General features: G+C 40.4%; 1 protein-coding gene across 2 annotated transcripts in view; it reads right to left on the bottom strand.

The window, feature by feature from the left end:
* The window catches only part of AGO2 (argonaute RISC catalytic component 2), a 54,667-nt gene that overhangs the window by 22,804 nt on the left and 13,051 nt on the right, over positions 1 to 18,812 (bottom strand). The window contains exons 2-10 of one of the 2 annotated variants that reach the window (XM_063174675.1): positions 14,937 to 15,132; positions 11,011 to 11,131; positions 5,044 to 5,225; positions 3,072 to 3,208; positions 2,804 to 2,938; positions 1,595 to 1,682; positions 684 to 831; positions 367 to 486; positions 110 to 232 (exon numbers count right to left, since the gene is read on the bottom strand). In XM_063174675.1, the coding sequence (XP_063030745.1) occupies positions 110 to 232; positions 367 to 486; positions 684 to 831; positions 1,595 to 1,682; positions 2,804 to 2,938; positions 3,072 to 3,208; positions 5,044 to 5,225; positions 11,011 to 11,131; positions 14,937 to 15,132 (1,250 nt within the window). Of the gene's footprint in view, positions 1 to 109; positions 233 to 366; positions 487 to 683; positions 832 to 1,594; positions 1,683 to 2,803; positions 2,939 to 3,071; positions 3,209 to 5,043; positions 5,229 to 11,010; positions 11,132 to 14,936; positions 15,133 to 18,812 lie in introns of both variants that reach the window. The other variant, XM_063174665.1, reaches the window with a different exon arrangement.

Below are 18,812 nucleotides of genomic sequence, written 5' to 3' on the forward strand. Positions count from 1 at the left end.
TTGAGAACCTAAATTCAAATTCACACCCATGCCTGCTGTCTGACTGCACACAACACAATTAATTTAAAATAACCACATTACAGAGGCCAGCACAGACTGTTGGACATACCCTGCCTCCATAGAGGATGGAGGGAGGCTGAAGGACCCTGCCAGTCACATCTGTCATTTCATCCTTGACCATGATCCCAAACTCCCGCACGTAAGGGTCCGTGTTGAAACTGGCGCTCCGCATCTGAAATGATCAAAATGTACAAAACCAAGCTCATCCATAACCTGTGTGCAGGGCACAAACACATCAGCACCTGCTAAAGGTGAGCAAAATTAAACCCATTCCCAGCCCTGCCTCGTGTCTGGCACAGCACTCACCAATTTGCTGATCTCTTCCTGCCTGTCTGGGGCTGATCTGGCAGTGGCTCGGATCATAGTGGAAGTTTGATTGTCAGTGAGTTTCTTGATGCATCTTTGTCCTGCCACTATGTTGCACACCTGAAATTTCCCCACAGAAAGAAAATTAAACACAGCTCAATTCTTTTTTTGGCTCATGGCTTTTCTTTCACTGATGCACCACTGAATTTCTCAACATTTGGCTGCTCAAAAGACAGCTTGCCAATATTTGAACCCTTTTTCCCTCTGACCCCCTTCCCCCAGCCCCAAAATACAGAATTCTCTATGAGTTTACTTGCCTCCAGAGGAAGGTATGTGTGTTTCTGCTCCTGTCCAACTTGTAAACATGGAAGGTGAGGGTAGCGTAAGACTAATTTATGCCTGTCCTTAAAATACTGAGCTACAGTGCATTCAACTGTTTGTCCATTCTCCTGCTGAAGTGGGAATCTGTTGGAATGCAAACATGGAAAGCAGCTATTACTTCATGTAAAATGCTTCCCCACAGCTCCTCAATAATTTTTTGGCACAAGTTACACTTATTGAAGGAGGATGAAACCAAGCCCAAACAATTAAAAACCAGATTCAGATAATGATCAGTTATCTTCTTGTAAAAAGCTGTTATCAGTTTTGTTCTTTAAATTGCTTCCTTATAAATAGGAATGACTGTCTCCATATTCAAGTTATCTGCAAATCTCTGGTTGGTAGTTAAACTTTTTTTCCAGAGGAAAAAGAGATTGCAAATAAGCAACATCAGGAGGCTGATCCCAACTGGCACCACTTTTCTAAAATTCCAGTTGTGGGAAACATCACACTACAAACAGGACACCCTGTCCTTCCAATTTTAAAGAAATCCATAAATGACAGAAAAAACCCCACCCAACCAAAAAATCTCCCAGATCTAAAACAGAGCAAATGGTTTGTTAAATCAAATGCTATGATACTCATTATAGTATAAAAATAGAAAAAAAAAAGAACAACAAAATTGGGAAAATACTTTGAGGTATATTTAAGGGTATTAACCAAAGAAAGCATCATTTTTCAAGGCAACTTTTCCCACCTCAGTAAGGCAGGCAAGGTATTTTTCAAGCATGAGACCAAACATATGCTTAAAAAGCAGGAAAATACTACCTGAGACCAAACATATGCCTAAAAAGCAGAAAAATACTACCTAAGATCAAACATTAGCTCAAAAAGCAGAAATATATTTTACGTTTGGTGACTTGCTGGTCGTCTGGTGACATTGCACACTCTGTACTTCCTTTTCATTTGTCCACAGTGTGTTATCTCCACCTTCAGACCTAAAAATTGGAAAGAACAAATCACTGTTTCTACAAAATCAAGATGTCAGCCCTAAACTGCTACAGGAGACCAGTTAAAGAGTGCAATAAATCCATTCTATTTAGCCCCAAAGGGCAGAGCCCAGACAGAACTCAAAAAGCAATTTACAGTCTTAAAATTCAAAACTCCTGAGCTTCAGCCAAAGTTCAACACAGAATTTCAGAGACAAGATGAAATCCCAAAGACCCCAGAGGACACAGATGATGCTGAGCACATTCTGCAAATTCCAGAGCTGGACCTCTGAGGAAGCCCAGGATGGGGAAAGGACAAAAGGGCACAAAAGCTCCTTGAAACAAAACCCCTTATTTACACTTTCTGTCTAAACAGATGAGGTCTGTAAGACGTCCAACTCCTGCAATGAACTGGGGGTGTGGGTGGAGGGGAATCCCCAAACAGCCTCTCAGGAGCTCATGGGAATGAGGCCACAGTGAAGCACTTTGGTGCCTGATTATCCTTTCAAAACACAACCACTGCAAACTCAAGATTTATTTGTTCTTTCCTTGCTAACTTCTAGTTGGGCAAAGCTAATTTTTGTTGATGTTTTTTTGGAAACATGAAAGGAAGATGCAGGATGGGTTTATTCCTTTTAAAATTGCTTGCTTTCTGCCAAGAGTATCAGGAAGGAAGGATCTCCATTTTGCAGAGGAAGCCTTCAGTGAACAAAACCAGTAAGATTTCTTCCTCCTGTTCTCTTGATTCAGTCACTACACACTAGAATAACTTGTTATTTACTTCCAGAAAAGTATAGGCAGGACAGATGCTTAAGTATGCAAAAACACACGGCTAAATTATTAGTAAAATCTGAAATATGAAAAACCTGATATCAATAATTGTAAAAATTTAAGATTGGGTAATTAAAAAAACATTAAATCCCAATCCTTTGTAAACATTTAGAAATCATCAGATCAGGAACTGGAATATTTTTGTCATGAATCTGGGATTGGTACTACTGATATGTTCCAAAAGCAAAAAATATTAATTTTTTGTCTCCCATTCTGGCAAGTGCTGTAGAAAATATTTAAAACACATAGTGGTAACATATCAGACAGAATAAAGCAGCTGTTTATAATTTCCCCATTACCTTTTATTTCTTTGGTAAACTTTACCCTTTGGGAATCTGTCAGAGGTTTTTGTTGTTCTTCAATACTTTTGAAGTCCAGAACTTCACAGACAAACTCAATAACTGGCTGTGCTTTGTAAAATGCTGTTGCAGACACTGCAGACAAAAACATTATTGATGAGTTACAACAATATCAAGGAAATTCTTAGGAAATCAAAAAAATTGAACTAAAATTTTGCCTTTCCATCAAGGAGCAAGAAGAAACAAGAAAATACTTCCCAGTACCTACCATCAATATTTAGCATCATTTTCCATAATGAAGGTCTGACTGACTGATGGAAGCCAAACCAAACTTCTCTGCCACCACCCAAAGGATTTGAGCACCCTTCTGATGCTGTAAAGAAAGATCTCCCCACAGGAGTATACCTGCAAGATAACAAATAAATTCACATCAGAAAACTAAAGTAAAAATTGCAATAAATCCATAACTAATGCAAATTCCTTTTCACAAAAGCACAGAAATGACAGTGTTTAAAATTACCAAAAATCTGAGATTCCTGGCCAGACTCAGGTTACATCTCTCAAAACCCAGCTTGTTACAGCAAGAAATTGGCTACTACTCAGGTTCAAATTTAATATATCTACTAATTCCAACAAAAAAGCATCAATAACTTTTTATTTGTATTCTTTTAAAACTTCAGCTGTGCCTCCATAAGAAAAGAATTCAAAGTCTCTGCTATTTAAACACCAAAGTAACAATCTCTCCCCATACTCTGAATTATAGACATTATGTGATCTAACAAATATTTCTGATCTATCTTTCATCTTGATAATTAAGTACTGCAAACTTAATAACAAACAAATCATATCCAGAGCCCATGTGCTCCTCTGAACAAAGGTGTCTGACATTCTGGGCTGCTTTCTGTGCTGTAAAACCTGATTGAAGTAATTTTATATTTTTTTATCCTAAATTTGAGGATAAAGTCAACATAAGGCTATTTAAAGACACTCATATTTAACTCATATTACCTGTTTAGAACTTTGATATGGGCAAGTTCAGCCCTAGTAAACTTTGCTCTTTGCTTTCTAATTAAATATAATTTGCACAGTGATCTTAAGTGACTTGTGCACAGCAGCAGAATTAAGCCCAGTATCTCTTGGGTGAGACTGAAAATGCTGTAGGTCCCACTTGAAAAACAAACAAATAATTTCCAAGTTTTTCTTTCCTATCAAAATAGCCACACAGGGTGACATTAATGTCCCCCTAGCACTGCAACTTTTATACAAAATTGGAAATAACCATCCAAGGACACACAGGAACAGGGTAAGAAGTTGTTTTAAATCCACCCTTCCACATCCACTGTGGCATTCACATTCTCTGATAAAATCCCTTTGCCCAGGATTTTTCTCCTGGGAAGCTTAGAAGCCTCAGAGTAAAGGAAAACAATTCTTATCTCATTTGCTTCTCCTGTGTTTTGCTCATGTGGAGAATGTGTGTGGAGAATGTGTTTGGAGATTGTTTACCCACAGGTGATTGCTTCATTGGATTCTGGTGTGAGTTGTTTTGACTCTTTGGCCAACTGGGGCCAAGCTGTGTTGAGACTCTGGAGTGAGTCACAAGTTTTCATTATTATCTTTCAGCATTTAGTAAGTATCCTTTCTGTATTCTTTACTATAGTCTAATTTAGTATTCTTTAATATAATATAGTATTATAAAATAATAAATTAGCTTTCTGAGAACATGGAGCCAGATTCATAATTCCTGCCTTCATCAGGGCATTTCCCAAAAAATACAATAATCTACCAACCTCCAAGCACTTCCCACTTGGGGAGAGCCTCCTTCTCCAAGGCTAGAAAAGGAGAAGGAGATGGCAGAGCCCCCCTGACCTGAGACACACACCCATGGGCCAGTCTGACACCTCTGGGGAAAGGCTCCCATGTCCAGGCTGGAGGTGACCAGGGAAGCACCAATGGCCTCTTGCTGAGCCTGCCATTGCCACACAGCCACAACTGCCACACAGACTGCCCAAAGAGCCTCCAAAATAAAGTACTGGAATGCTCTTCCCAGGGAGGTGGTAGAATCACCATCTCTGGATGTGTTTAAAGAAAGACTGGACATGGCACTTGGTGCTACAGTCTAGCTGAGGTGTTAGGGCATAGGCTGGACTGGATGATCTTAGAGATCTCTTCCAACCTCATTATTCTGTGATTCTGTCAAACACCCAAGTCACACCTACATCACCTCCAGGGCTTCCCCTCACCTCATGGAAGGCAAATGCCTCATGACCACATCCAGGGCCTGGATGGTCTCGAAGGGGACGCTCGGCAGCCGGCCCGAGAGAGCATCGTGCAAAGCCTGCAGGCTCACACAGGACATCCACTTGATGGCCACCTTAAATATCCTGTCCTTTCCTTCTCCTGGCAGAGTGACCTCCAGCTCCACCTGCAACAATGCCAAACAACAAACCAAGATGATTCTTTCCATTGGAAGGGGGGAAATCAGAAGGGACAATGGATTCCTGTGAACAAGCCACAAAGCAGGGGAGGAGACAAAAAGCGAGGATGAAGCAACACCATGGATTAGGTACAGCCCCTTTTTACAGCTCCATCTGCCCCAAGGGGTATTTCAGGAGCCTGGAGGGCCTCCCAGCTGCCTCTGTGAGGCAACACTGCAACTTGGAGGCACTCATATCAACGGGGAGGTCTCAGTGAAGATCCCACAACCTGATTTCAGATCCCTAACACGCCCCAGCGCGTCGCTGCTCGTGTCAGCTCCTGCACGCCTAAAATAAAGCATGGGGTGTCACCACCTGCCAAGACTCATGAATTTCTGGTATTTGCTCTCCTCACCAGAGTGCTTTACATACTGTTGCTGCAGACACAGCTCAAACAAGAGAAGAAAAGAGCTTTAAAATGGAAAGAAAACAAATTATCAATCACCCAAAGAAAACAGAAAACCCACAAAAGCCACCAAGCCAAAACTGTTACTTTTAAAGTAAGAAAACAAAGAATAAACTATAAGCCCCAGTGCCAGTGATGGTATCAGGTAGGAAACAGGGGCACTTCCTTGCCATGGTATGCCCTACTTTGAATTTTTTGTCTAAAAAGCAGTGGCAAACTACATTGTGGTAAATGACTTCAGCCAATTACTTGTAATTATTTCTAATGCTGATTTCTCCTCTTTCTTAAAACAAAGGAAGTCTGAGCACCAAGGTTGTTAAGCTGACTAAAATTAGGGCTTGTCTGAAAGGATCAGGAGGTCTGGGAGTGACTACAAGAAATAACAAGATCAGAGTATCCTTTGTGCTGGATACAAACAAAAACGTTGCATTTTCCCTGCTAGGGAGCTTGTAATTTAAATATAAAAGGCATTCACTTGAGAGGCAAGGTGTAATTAGCAAAAATAACAGGTGGCTAACAGCAAACTAATATCTGTTAGCATTTGATTTCTTGCAACAATTTTCTTCTTTGGTCAAAAATAGGACGGAAATATAAAACACTTGTTTGATATATAAAATACTTATTTTTTATATACTTTTTATATATAAAATACTTATTAATATATAAAAAACTTATATATAAAATAAGAAGTCTTCCCATGTGCCCCTATAAATGAGTTGACCATCTATAGCAGGCACACAAAATTAATATTACAGCTGAATCTCTCCTCCAGCACAAACATCATTCCCCAGGGACACTGGAGCAGAGGAAGGAGCTGCACAGCTGTGGGAGGGCAATGGGAACTGAGTCTAATCTGGGGTCACTGCTGTGAGTCTGGCCCAGGTCAGCCCTGCTGAAAGCTGTGCAAAGAAACTTTGCTGTGGTCTTCAGCTCACACAGGCTGGAAGCTTTCCATGAGGTCTTTTTTCCACCACACCATCAAAAAGTTCTCACCTTGCCTCTCATTTACAGCAGAGGCAAGATGTGTGTCACACCTGACCTGCATTTTCCTTTAAGCCTCTCCTCCAAATCAAGTTTCATCATTCCTGCTTGAGCAACCTGGTGCAGTGGAAGGTGTCCCAGCCCATGGCAGGGCTTGGAGCAGGGTGGCCTTAAAGGTCCCTTCCCACCCCAACCACTCTATACTTATTCCCAATACTGCTAATACACAACTCATCTGATTATTGAATGCTTTGGTGCCTTTAATCTAAAAAAAAAAAAATATTTCATTTTACTTTTTTTCCTCTCTTGGTATCAATTTACAAAACTCCTTCACCATGATGGAATGGGAGATGAAGAGCAATCTGTGCTGCAGCACCTTGTCCCTGGTGGAAATAAAATTGAGGGATTGAAGAATTTCTATTCCAGGTGCCCAGCTGCAAATACCAGTAAAAGTTAGCAGAGCTGTGACTGCTGAACTTGGCCCAAAACAGTTTCTGCTGCTGGGTCTAACTCCAAGTGAGTTGAATTAGGAGTCACTGCTAAAATAAGTAAGGTTTAAATAAAACTTTCCTGTGTTTTTTTTTTTTTAATTAAATATTTCACCCTATTAAAAAATAATGAAAATATATTTTAAAAAATCCTTAATCCACATCCAAAAGCTCACATATACTTTTAGGCACTGCTAATCAGAATTTTTCCTCTTTCAGCAATATTTTATTTATCCCACTCTGTACTTTTGAGGACAAATGAACACACTCCTGTTTGGCAAAGTAAGCAAAATATGAAAAAATTAGGACAAAGTAGTTTTAGATGGGAATTTTACTATGTCCTTTATTATTAGGGATACATTCTAAAGCAAAATACAAGATTTGTTTTCTTCTATATCCCCAAATAAATGTCAGGATGCTACCAGGTCAACCCACTGCTAAACTGCAACAGAGTTGAAAATTTTGCAGCTAAGGGAGCTAAAATAAAAGGCATTTCACTGTCAGAATGTGAAAAATCATTAAGCCTGTATAAAAATCTCAAAGCTATTCTTAAAAAGAATAGGTCTTGAAGCTGATGTGGTCTGAATGACTCACACTAATCAGAATTTTCACTGTTAAAAAAAAATTTACACCTGACCATGTGTTTTGGAGGAATTCTTAGTATTTCTTCTTCTCCATGAAATAAATGCAACATCACATGATTATTTATCATGCTCTGAGCATACAATGTACCTTTTCTCCATTAATCCAAGAGCTTTTCCTTCCCAGGGATTCAGAGGAAAACAGATTAACAACAAGCTATGGGTGTAGGCAAGAGCTGCTTCTGTCATGTGCAGAGTCTTTAGCAATACTTCAGAAAGACAAACTCAGAGAGGCAAATTTGTGGCCACAGACAGAATTAACACTTTCATTCTGGAAAAGGGAATAGCAGCAGGATTTCTGTACCAAACTGCTGCTCTGGTCATTCCTAATTACTGTTTTTCTAATAAAAGACTAACGAAGATGTAGGTTAAGATACATCAGTTGCTCTTAAACCTTGCTAGGTGAGCAAAATTCCAAGTTCAGGTAAAATTAAATTCCAGCTTTTAACTGTAGAAGGATATTTTAGGGAAATACACAAGTAAAGCAGAAATTGAATACAAGGCTGCTGTTAGAGGTGACCTGGGTTTGCTGTGTAGAACCTACAGGGAAAGGGGAGACTTTTAATATCTTCCTAGCTTGACAGTGTCCTAAACACTTATTTCTTCTCAATACGTACAAGTAAAAACTATGAAAATATGTTAATATTTACATATTCCATATTTGTTCTAAAAGGTCTAAAAATTAATAAATTAAAGAGTGAAAATAAGGTACACTAAGGGAGGAATGAAAACAGATTTGATAACCATGATAGCCAAGCAGAAAAGTATAAAGAAGAACAAGTTATAAAAGAAGCAGAGCTGCCAGCAAGTACCAAAAAAACAAGCCCAGAACAGCCACTACAACAAGAGATGAGGACAGAGTGCATTAATTAAATTAAAAGAGCAACAGGAGGAGAAAAACCTTGGCAATTTGGTGTCAGCCCTCTGTTTAACATCAGCTTCTCCACTACCAGTGCATTGTGCAAGTCAATTAAGATCTTCCACACAGATTAATCACTGTATGTTCATTAATCTTTTCAATATGATCCTAAATGCAATCAGATGTGCAGTAAACTTGCTATATTTGCTATGTACAGAACAGTCAAAAAAAAAAAAAACCCACCAAAGAAAGCTAATCTAATTATGCTGGAGGAAAGTCCTAATACCTACAAGCTTTATAGCTTTATAGTGGTTTAAATCATGCTTAAACCAATTTAGCACCATGTAAAAATTTCCTTCATTAAGCTAAATTTCCCCACATCTCATTTAAAACAGCTCAAGATTTAGCTCTGTTAGCTCTTTCCTCCAGGGTAATGTTAATACATGTGGAGCAGAACAAGTGACAAAGCCCTTTAACCATGGGAAACGGGGGGGAAATGGGAGTTTATTGAAAGTGAGCCACAAATGAAACCACCTGAAACTCTCTCGTGATAAACTCCACTACAAACACCTCCCCCAGTGACCCCCCCACTCCAAATGATGACTGCTCTGGCAAGACTGGGAAAGGATGAGATGATTTTTTGGGTGAGATGCTCCTTCTGTGCCTGCACTGAGCAGACAGGACTGTTCCTGATGCTTTGGATTTTAAAGCCCACACACACTGACATACACATGGTGAAACTGAAATCTGGGACAGTGTGGCAGCAGGAAATGCTCCTAATGCCCCAATTCCTTTGTGTCCTTGCAAACAGTGTAACCCACAGCTGGGAAAGGCTGACTTGAAAGGCTTTGTTAACTCTGTCCCATCCAAAATGGTTATCAGAGCAAGGAGGGCCAACTTGCATCTCATGAAGTCTCATTAGATCTGAGGATTAATTTGATCCCTGTTAATCATGTAAAAATAAACCATTTCCCATTTAACTTTACTTATTAAATGAGGAACTTCATAGTTGTTATAAGGTAAACTGTAATTCACCCATAATTTGTGAAGTAAAATTTATAAGGCAACTCTGCACACATCCAGTGTTGTTCAAACCCCTAAGAGACTCTCATCAAGTATCCTTCCACCTTTGCAAATACTTTGCAGTCCTGTGTGTCAAACCTGTAGGAACTGGAATGTTGTATGTGAAAGCAAGGAAAAAACCACTAAGTCTTTTAGTGATTCCTGTATAGTTTCCCAGATATTTCTTTATCAGCTGATGAAAAGTAATTATCACTGAAATAGAGTCTGACCTTTACTGCATGGCATTCATTTAAATAAATCGGGAGGAAATAAAAATTACACATATGAGATTAGGAGCTTGATTCAGGCAGAACTATTAACTACAAGCACTGCACAGGCACTGAACATGAGACAGCAAACAACAGCCTGAACTATTCTATAGCTGCTGAATTTCAGAGGGCCATTTCTCTCTATTGATCTCCCCCCTTATGTTTTAGTTTTGTCTAAAGCTGGAGACAGAACAGTCCTCCCTGTAAGTGTGCACCCCAGCAGAGGGAACTACTGCAGTACCAAAGAGAATGACTGTGCCCTCCCTCAGGGACTCACCTGAATGAAAACAAGGCACAGAAAATTCAATCTGCTATGAGATCACAGATGCACAGGCTCAATTATTTACTAGGGCTGGTGTGTTTGCATGTTCCAACAGAGTCCCTTCCACTCCAGCAGTCAATGGGCACAGGAGCAGCCACAGCCAGAGCCCAGAGAGGTCACTGCCCCACCAGGAGCTGGCAAACACAACCCCAGCCCTCTCCAGCTGCCCCAGAGCAAAGATTGCAGGTCTTAACCTGTGCAGTGTAAATTAATTTGGCTGTCAGTCATCAAGGATTATGGAGGAGAAGTTCCAATACAGGCAACAGAGAGATGGAGGAGCTTCTTTCAGCTACTGATAGTGAGAATAAGCTTAGAGTGGGCCTTGATGAGATTAGTGAGGTGACACAACAGCTTCTTGCTGCCCAGAGCAGGATTTTCCTCCTCTCTCCCACAACACTCAGCTGTGCTGTTCCTTTTTCCTTAGTGCCACTCTGGAGACTGTCTGTGTCTGGGGCAGCTGATCCAGGTCCCTAAAGCAGCAGAAATCACACCAGAGGGGAGAGAGAGGGAGGAATGAAGGGATATAGAACAGGGAGTGACCACTGGGATAGCAGCAAGCTCACACTTGTGTCCTGGCAAAGCAGAGTGGCAACAACAGAGACAGCTATTGCAGAAACAAACAGAAAATCAGTTTCTATTAGTTATTAAAAATATTCTGAAAACACCACATTGCAATCTCTAGAATTTTTTCTATTTAAAACTTACTTTATCTCTCCCAATGGGAAGTGGCATTGCTGTATAAAGGTTTTTTCTTCCATCAAACACTGGTTTGCGATCCCCAAAAATCTGGGTTTTAAAGTGCTGAACCATATGCTCCACTATTTCTCTGAAAATGCAAAAAGATTAAGTTAATCCAACTTTTTACTTTGAATATTAAGAGACAGACAAGTTCTATATTTACCAACAGAGGCATTAGGTAAATGAAAGGGTTGTCCACTCCTGTCTATTAAAGGCAAGATTTGACTTATCTGAACTGAATGCAACTTTTTCACAGACTAAACTGTTTTCTTAAAATTGCTATTTTTAGGGGTTTTTTTCAGATTTAAACTTTCCTTCCTCTTTTGTGTGACCTACTGGAAGTGGTGAAGTGAAAGCTCATGCTCTCTCAAGCTCAAAACAAGAAGTGCCTGATAGATCTGGGGCTTCAGCTCCCCTGTCCTACAGCCCTTTCTGCAGAGGACCCTGGACCAAAAGCCCAGCAGAGGCTGAGAAGCTTTCAAAAATATCATTATCCCAAAAAATATCATTATCCCAGCTTAGAGCCCCAAAGTCAGGACAGCAGTTTATGCCAACAATGATAGTGAAATGTTTTGCAGCTCCCTGAGAAAAAGAATTTTTAATACATTTTTTTCATACACACAACAAAACTGGGTATGTGCCTTCAGTAGAGCTGTGAATATCAACAGTACACATTCATTTAAAAGTAGCTGGAATTAGATTCCATTTTTGTATGAACAGGGAAACCACTCACACAGCTCCTGTCAAACCACAGTGTTTACACACTGGTCATCCAAAGCAGCTCAGCAGTCAGTGAGAGGTCAGCTGGAATAATAACATTTTTTGAAGCTGGAATAATAACATTTTTGGATGCCAAAGGTCTTTTGGTCCCAGAGAGACATCCCTCAGTGCACCTGTACTACCCAAAATCCATCAGCTGGCTGCAATCTTAACATACAATCAGGGCCAAAAGGGCATTGAGGGGTTAAAGGGGCACAGAAAGGAAACCACTGCTCCCCCAGCACTGCTGACAAGCACCAGCTCACAGAGGCTCCTCAGGCACCCTGACTTGGCAAGGGAATTAACCCAGCACTCAGGTAGGGATTACAGAGCTGCAAAACCTGAGACAAAACTGAACTCACTCAAGGAAAGAACTGAGATTGTTTTAATTGGCAATTTCTTTGCTGTGTCCCAAGGTTTATCTTAAAATAAGATGAGGCCACTGAAACTATTTCAAAGCATGAATCAAACCTGACCCAGTAATATCTGCCTCAGAGTGTGACTGAATAAGTACATAACTGGGAGGAAGAAGGTATTTTTCAACCTTAAGATTGAGCATGGAAACCCCACTCTCCTCCTGAGCAAGTTCTTCCACTTGTTAACTGCTTTATATAAAAAAATGAACACTTCCACTTGATTTATGTTTTCAAGCTTCAAACCACATCGACAATTAGCAATGGTGCTTCTCAGCTGTGGGTGGAGATATTTTTAAGAAAAATAAGTTATTTTCTCCATGCAGAGTTAAGAGAAGAGTTATTTACCACTTCATTAACTTCAGCCCTTTGGGACAACTGTTCTACCAAGGTCATGTAAGCTCACCAAGAACCCTGGGCTGGCAACTGCAGGCAGATCTCACCTTGCAGAAATCCTCAAAAATTAAATTGAGAGCACCCAGAGTGCAGAATTAAACTCACATTGCCCACTCTGCCTGCCCAACCACCCAAACTGATCTGCCTCATGTACAGAGTTTGTAGCCAGACTGTATTATTCAGGAGCACATTGTCCCAGCTGTGTTTTCCAGTCCTGCTCCAGCTCATGTCTCAGTGTGGAACTTGCATCTACAGTGGATACACCCTGCAATGGGGTCTGCAGGGTCACAGCACAACTACAGTAAAACTGAAGAACAAAGCTGACACACATGAAGGAGTAGAGCAAAAAATAAAACCTCCCTCTCTCCTTTGTAGAGGCTGTATCACATAAAGCAATGATAAAAACTACTTACTATATACATGTGAATTATAGAATCAAAATACCAGAAACCTGTAATGCAGCTGTAAAAAATCATCATTCAGAATTGGATTACATGTGCATCCTGCATAATCCTCTCTCTCTATATATATATATGTATATATTATATATATAGGATATATATTTGAATATATATATATATTAATATATATATAGGATATATGTATTTGAATATATATATGAATATATTTGCACACACAGAAATTCATGTATAGCATATATAGACACAGGTCACAGCTCACAAAAACCTAGGTGCAGGTGAGTATAGGAACATACACAGTAAGTACTCAAAAGAAACAAAACACACTTCAGCATGTGAATCCAAATTGTATTTTTACCACACTGCCCTGAGAAACACCCACCACAGCACTGCTGAATGCATCTGTGGCATCTCTGCTTACTGCAAAAGGCATTTCACCTGTGTAGGTCTGTACCTGCTCCTGTCACCACAGAACAGGAGTGACTAACTGGCCAAGCAGAGCAGGTCATCAGCAGGCACTGGAGGAAGAACTTGCTACTGAACAGAATCTGCCCTTGCAGTGAGAAAAACTGCTTGAGGTTTTGTAGCACGAGAGGACTGTAAGGGAGGTGCTCACATAGAAAATAAACTTGAGCTGTGCAGCATTTGGCCCCCAGAGAGCTGCAGAGGAAATCTGGATCAGCAGCAGCAGCAGCTGGCACAGCTGGAGTGGTGGCAGGGACAGGTCAGGAAAGCAAAATTCTCACAGCTCCCCTTATGAAAAAAGTGACTGCTCCAAGTGTTTTGCAGCGCTCCAATGCACCTCAGTGAAATCAGCAGTTGCCTTGGGGAAGAAGAGAGTTCAGCTTCATGCACTTAACAACGGTGTTTGCTTTTGAAATTAACCTCAGCTCTTGACTAGCTGAAAAATTAAACTAATAATAGATCACCACAGGAAGTAAAAAAAAAAAAAAAACCAAACAGGGCAGCAAAGCGCAGTGATGCTGCTTTGTGAGAACACTATCATTACCAACTCCTCAGTTTAACAATGGGAATGCCCTCAGGTTTATTAACTCACAGCAGGAAAACCGTGGCTTTCAGGTGGCTTTTTTCACTCCACACTGTTTATTCTAGTGACAGCTGGTTCCACCCATGTCACCTTTTAACAAGGAAAGGCTTTGCTCTTGAGTATACAAACAGGCCACTGCAATCCTCCAGAGTCAAGGTGTAGTTATGATGATGACACTTGTGGTTTGCAGCTGGTGCCAAGTCTCATTCTCAAGTTTCACTCCTGGCAAGGCTGCTCCTTTTTCAAGTCAATGAAGTTGCACACTCCAACAGGGCACAGGTGCCGAAGGCAAGACCTGGCTGCTGTTTCCCTGGACAGCTGAGCCCTGTTTTCACCTTGCTCTCTCTTTCAGGAGCACAGCTTTCCCTTATATAGAATCTACTGATGAAGGAGAATTTCTTACCTGCTTTAGTAACTCCATAATCCTCTCCCACAAACAAATGGGTTTTGTCACCTCTTGTGAGCAGGGAAAGGTGGGAAAACAAGCTGGAATCACCAGCTCCATCCTGAAGGACTTCAGCCAATTACACCCCAATATTTAACCTTATTTAGGTAATAAGAAATCATTTTTACCAAGTTGGTTTATACTGACCCAGCTTTAATAGAGCTAATACAGCTTATCCATCTGCCATCAGTGGCTTCAATCAGCAGCATCTTAAGATTCTGACAAAATCAATCCCAGTAAAGATTTGGAAGAAAAAAAAAAGTATTTACATATCTTATTAATTGAAGTGATCAGTGCAATCACTGATTAAAGCCAGACATCTTTCCAGACACCAGGGAGGGCACCTGGCTCCAGCTTTTTCAAAGAAAAACAAGACTGCAAATAAACTGAGGAAAAGCAAAGCACAGTGTTACCTGTTAACTCTTCTAGGACATTTTTCTGGCTTTATATCCAATTCATAATGGTAGATATCTATTTTAGGAATGTCCATTTCAAAGAAGTTGGCCTGCAGTTTGATTGTTCTCCCAGAAGTGCCAAAATCTGGTCGAGGAGGAGGTTTAAAGGCATATCCCTGTATTGGTGGTGGCAATGGGGGAGGAGGTGTGAGCACTGCAAAAGAGAGAAAGCACAACTTAGCCATCAGCTATCTCACATTGACATTTCAGCAAATTTACAGGCTATTGGACCAGGGAAGCCCAGCATATTAAACAACTTAAAAAAAGAAAATAAAAGCCCAAACCCGGTTTTCAGGAGACCATGAATTCTGTTTTCTCTTTCTTTCTCATGTTGGTTCACAATTTGTTGAATTTCCTAGCCCCAAATACTGAAAAAATTTTAAAATCAGTTGCATTTTCCTATACAACAAGTCATCTGGGTAGAATTTCACAGAGCAAGCAGGAAAGCAAGAACCAAGCTCTTCCTTTCATTTTAAAACAAATCTACCCACATTTATTTGAGCAAACACCTATAAAATGGAATTTCCACCACTTTCCTCTGTGCTCCAGCTCTCTGCAAAGTCCTGTATAAGAACTGAACTATATCCTACTGCTTCTTTCACACAGAAAACAGAGCAAATACTCTACTGCTGCTGTGCTCAATTCCTGAGCTCAAACATCAGCTGTTGCTCAGATAACACGAAGCAGAAGCACAGAGGCAGTTTGCTGTTGTTTCAATCCAGGAAAATCCATTAAAAATCCACAGAGCAGTGTGCAAGGTACCAACTTGAGCACTCAAAACTTCTGCAGCCTCAGTGCTCAGGTGTTCTGTGCTCTGGAGCAACAACAACTTGCAGCAAAATCTCCACACCTGAAACAACCCAGGAGGTTTCTCATTACTTATGTAAGAATCCAGGTGTGGTTTCTTAAGATTATCAAATTCCGTTCTCTGCTAGCACCAGAAACAATTCACATTCCTTCATTAACAAATCTGTCACCACTTTTCCACCCTGACTTTCTCTAATGCTCAGAAAACATCCTTCCATTTTTATTTATTCATGGCAGGTTATATTTGGTAGCCTTCATATTGAATACTCCTGACTGTACTTCTAGATTTAAACCAAATACACATTTAAGACTAAATCTTAGGCTATGCTCCTTCTGTTAGTCCATGCTCAAAAATCAGGCTTCATCCTTCCAGTGATTTTTCCTGGGGAAGACTGAGTGATAACCACACTGTGCTTCCACCTCTCAACTGGAAAAGGCAGATTAATGAGCTCTAAACTGCTTTTGCCTGCTGTACCATTGCCTTGTAAAGGCCTCCAGTGACCACTCAGGGCAGGTGCACCCATTTCAGGTGTTTATGATCATCTCCCAGTTCCCCATGAACTCCCAGCTACATTGTCTTTAATAAATCAACTTTTCTAATCCATATCTATTAACCTGCTGCTTGCTGAAGGATGCTCAGATTCTGCTTTTCCTGACAATGCCTCCTATACCTCTGATGAAATGTCACATACTTATCCCTAACATTTATGCAATGTTTGCTAATGAACATTTCATAATGAACATTTCATTTCAATGCTAATGAAATAATTAAACCATTCCCAACATCAGTAGCATCAATGCCCCACTTTACCCCTCAACACTTCCCATAGCCAGTTTCCCACTCATGAGTGTCTCCCTTTTTTTACCACCCTCCTAACAGTCAGCACCAATTTTCCCAAGCACCAAATACTTAATCAGATTTGACAATGGGAAAATGATAGAGGGGTTTGTTGTTATTTTTTAAAAATCTTGTTTCTGATCTTATTAATTTTTGAAAATCTTGTTTCTGGTCTCCCAAACATATTCTATGGTATCCACCCTTCTAATTCAGGCTACTGAAACCCAATTTCCCTTATTTCCCCTCCCTTTTATAAACATTGCCATTAAACACTGTGGTTCTCCAACACAAACACAATCAACACATTAAAGTCACTTCTTGCTGAAAATCTGCATTTCCATAACCTAAAACTTCATGTTTCAGTACTTCAGTTTTGCCTTCAATGGCAATATAGCAATTTTTATTTGAGTATTATTCATCCACATTGCTCTTGCAGGGTCCACAGCTGCCCTGAGGAATGGAGCCAAATATCACCTTAGTTCTTATCTCTAAGCCAACCCTAGATATCACCTTAGCTCTTATCTGTAAGGGAGCCTTGCCAGGAGCAGCCCCTCTGCATCTGCCCTTACCCACCTCCATCCCTCAAGGCAGGACAAAACACAGCTCATGATTCTTCTCAACCTTTGGCTCTTTATTTTTCCTAAATTCCTACACATCCTGATTTCTAAGACATCAATTTTCATTTTTTTCCCTACACTTCCAGGCCCTCTGGTGATTTCACATTTTTCTGATGGTGATTAACTCACTCAGGTGGCCCTGCAGTCACCATTTCCCCTGTTTGGTGTGACAAATTCCCACTGGATGTGACATTCATGGAAGGAATCCTCTGCTGAGGACAGGACACCTAACAGAGTTATTGACAGCATTGCCACTCCAGTGGAGTGGCAGAAGTAGCAGAAAAAATACAAAAATACTCCTACAAATATTTGTACTTGCAATACACCAAAGGTTTCTGTGATCCACCTCCAAATCTGATCAGGAGGATGTGCACAAAGCAGCCACCTCTCCTCCTCCAGAATCCAGTTTGCCATCACTTCCACCCCCTCTCCCAAATTTTAAAATAATCTGTCTCCCACATGCATTTTCAGTCACTCTGCTGCTGAATCCTTTACAGATCACCACTGCACACATTTTTATTTTCATATTTCTGTAACAGAATTATTCCATTTGAAAATTACGTCCTAGTCATCAACTTTATTCTGTGATTTTTGTGTGTTTCCATGATTATCATAACATCACCCATTATAAAATATTTTAATTTTCTATCCAGGCTCCTGTATTTTAACAGTTCCATTTCTTGTAATCCACACTCTGCATTCCACATTGCCTTCCACTATTACCTGGCCAACTGCTATCAATACATTGATTTCCCTTCTCTTTCCCAATGATTTTTATGCCTTCTAACATTTCTGTATCTACTGCCACATCCTAATTCCACTGCTTTTCCTTTTCTGTGCCATATTTTGTACATCATGACTTTTATAATTTTCAAAATAATAAAAAAAAATTACACTTAGATATTGGAAGTACAAAGAGAAGCATAGTGGAAGGGGACACACATCCCCACAAGCTATTTATGCCAAATTAAGAAATTCTGTAATTAAGCAATAAATCCTCCCTCTGCTTTAAAATGGGATTGTTTCATGCTTCACAGGGGCATTACAAAGCCATATCTGTAAATGTTCAGGGATCAGCATGGACACATGTTGCTCAATTCCTCCACTGGAGCTTCAGTGACAAACAGTGAATAAAAGTGAGCGTTCAGCCCCATTTTTGAGACTAAGATGAAACACTGAGAGAAGCACAGATTCCTGGGGAAAGATGTGAAGGCAGTTTTATAACCTGCATGACTCACAGAGATAAAAAAGCACCAAGCTGCCCAGAGAGCAGGACCCCTGCCACCCTCTATTTCCATCCTGAACAGTTTTTTCAATTATTTGGGTTTTACGATCCAATTAAAGGAGAAAAAAAAAATAAGGTGGGGAGGGGGGTGAAGCTATTTCTGGCTCAACTCCCGAGGCAAAACTTATTTAGGGCAGGGTGTTGCTTCAAGGAGATAAGTGCTGTTTATTAAACAGCAGCAGTGACCCGATAAGAGCTCAGCCTACATCTGAAACAGACACGGACGTGTGAGGGATGGGAACTGAGCTCCAGGGGCCAAACACCGAATATTGCACCCACCCAGCTGC

The sequence above is a fragment of the Melospiza melodia genome, chromosome 1, assembly GCF_035770615.1.
Source record: "Melospiza melodia melodia isolate bMelMel2 chromosome 1, bMelMel2.pri, whole genome shotgun sequence".
In the NCBI taxonomy this organism is placed as follows: domain Eukaryota; kingdom Metazoa; phylum Chordata; class Aves; order Passeriformes; family Passerellidae; genus Melospiza; species Melospiza melodia.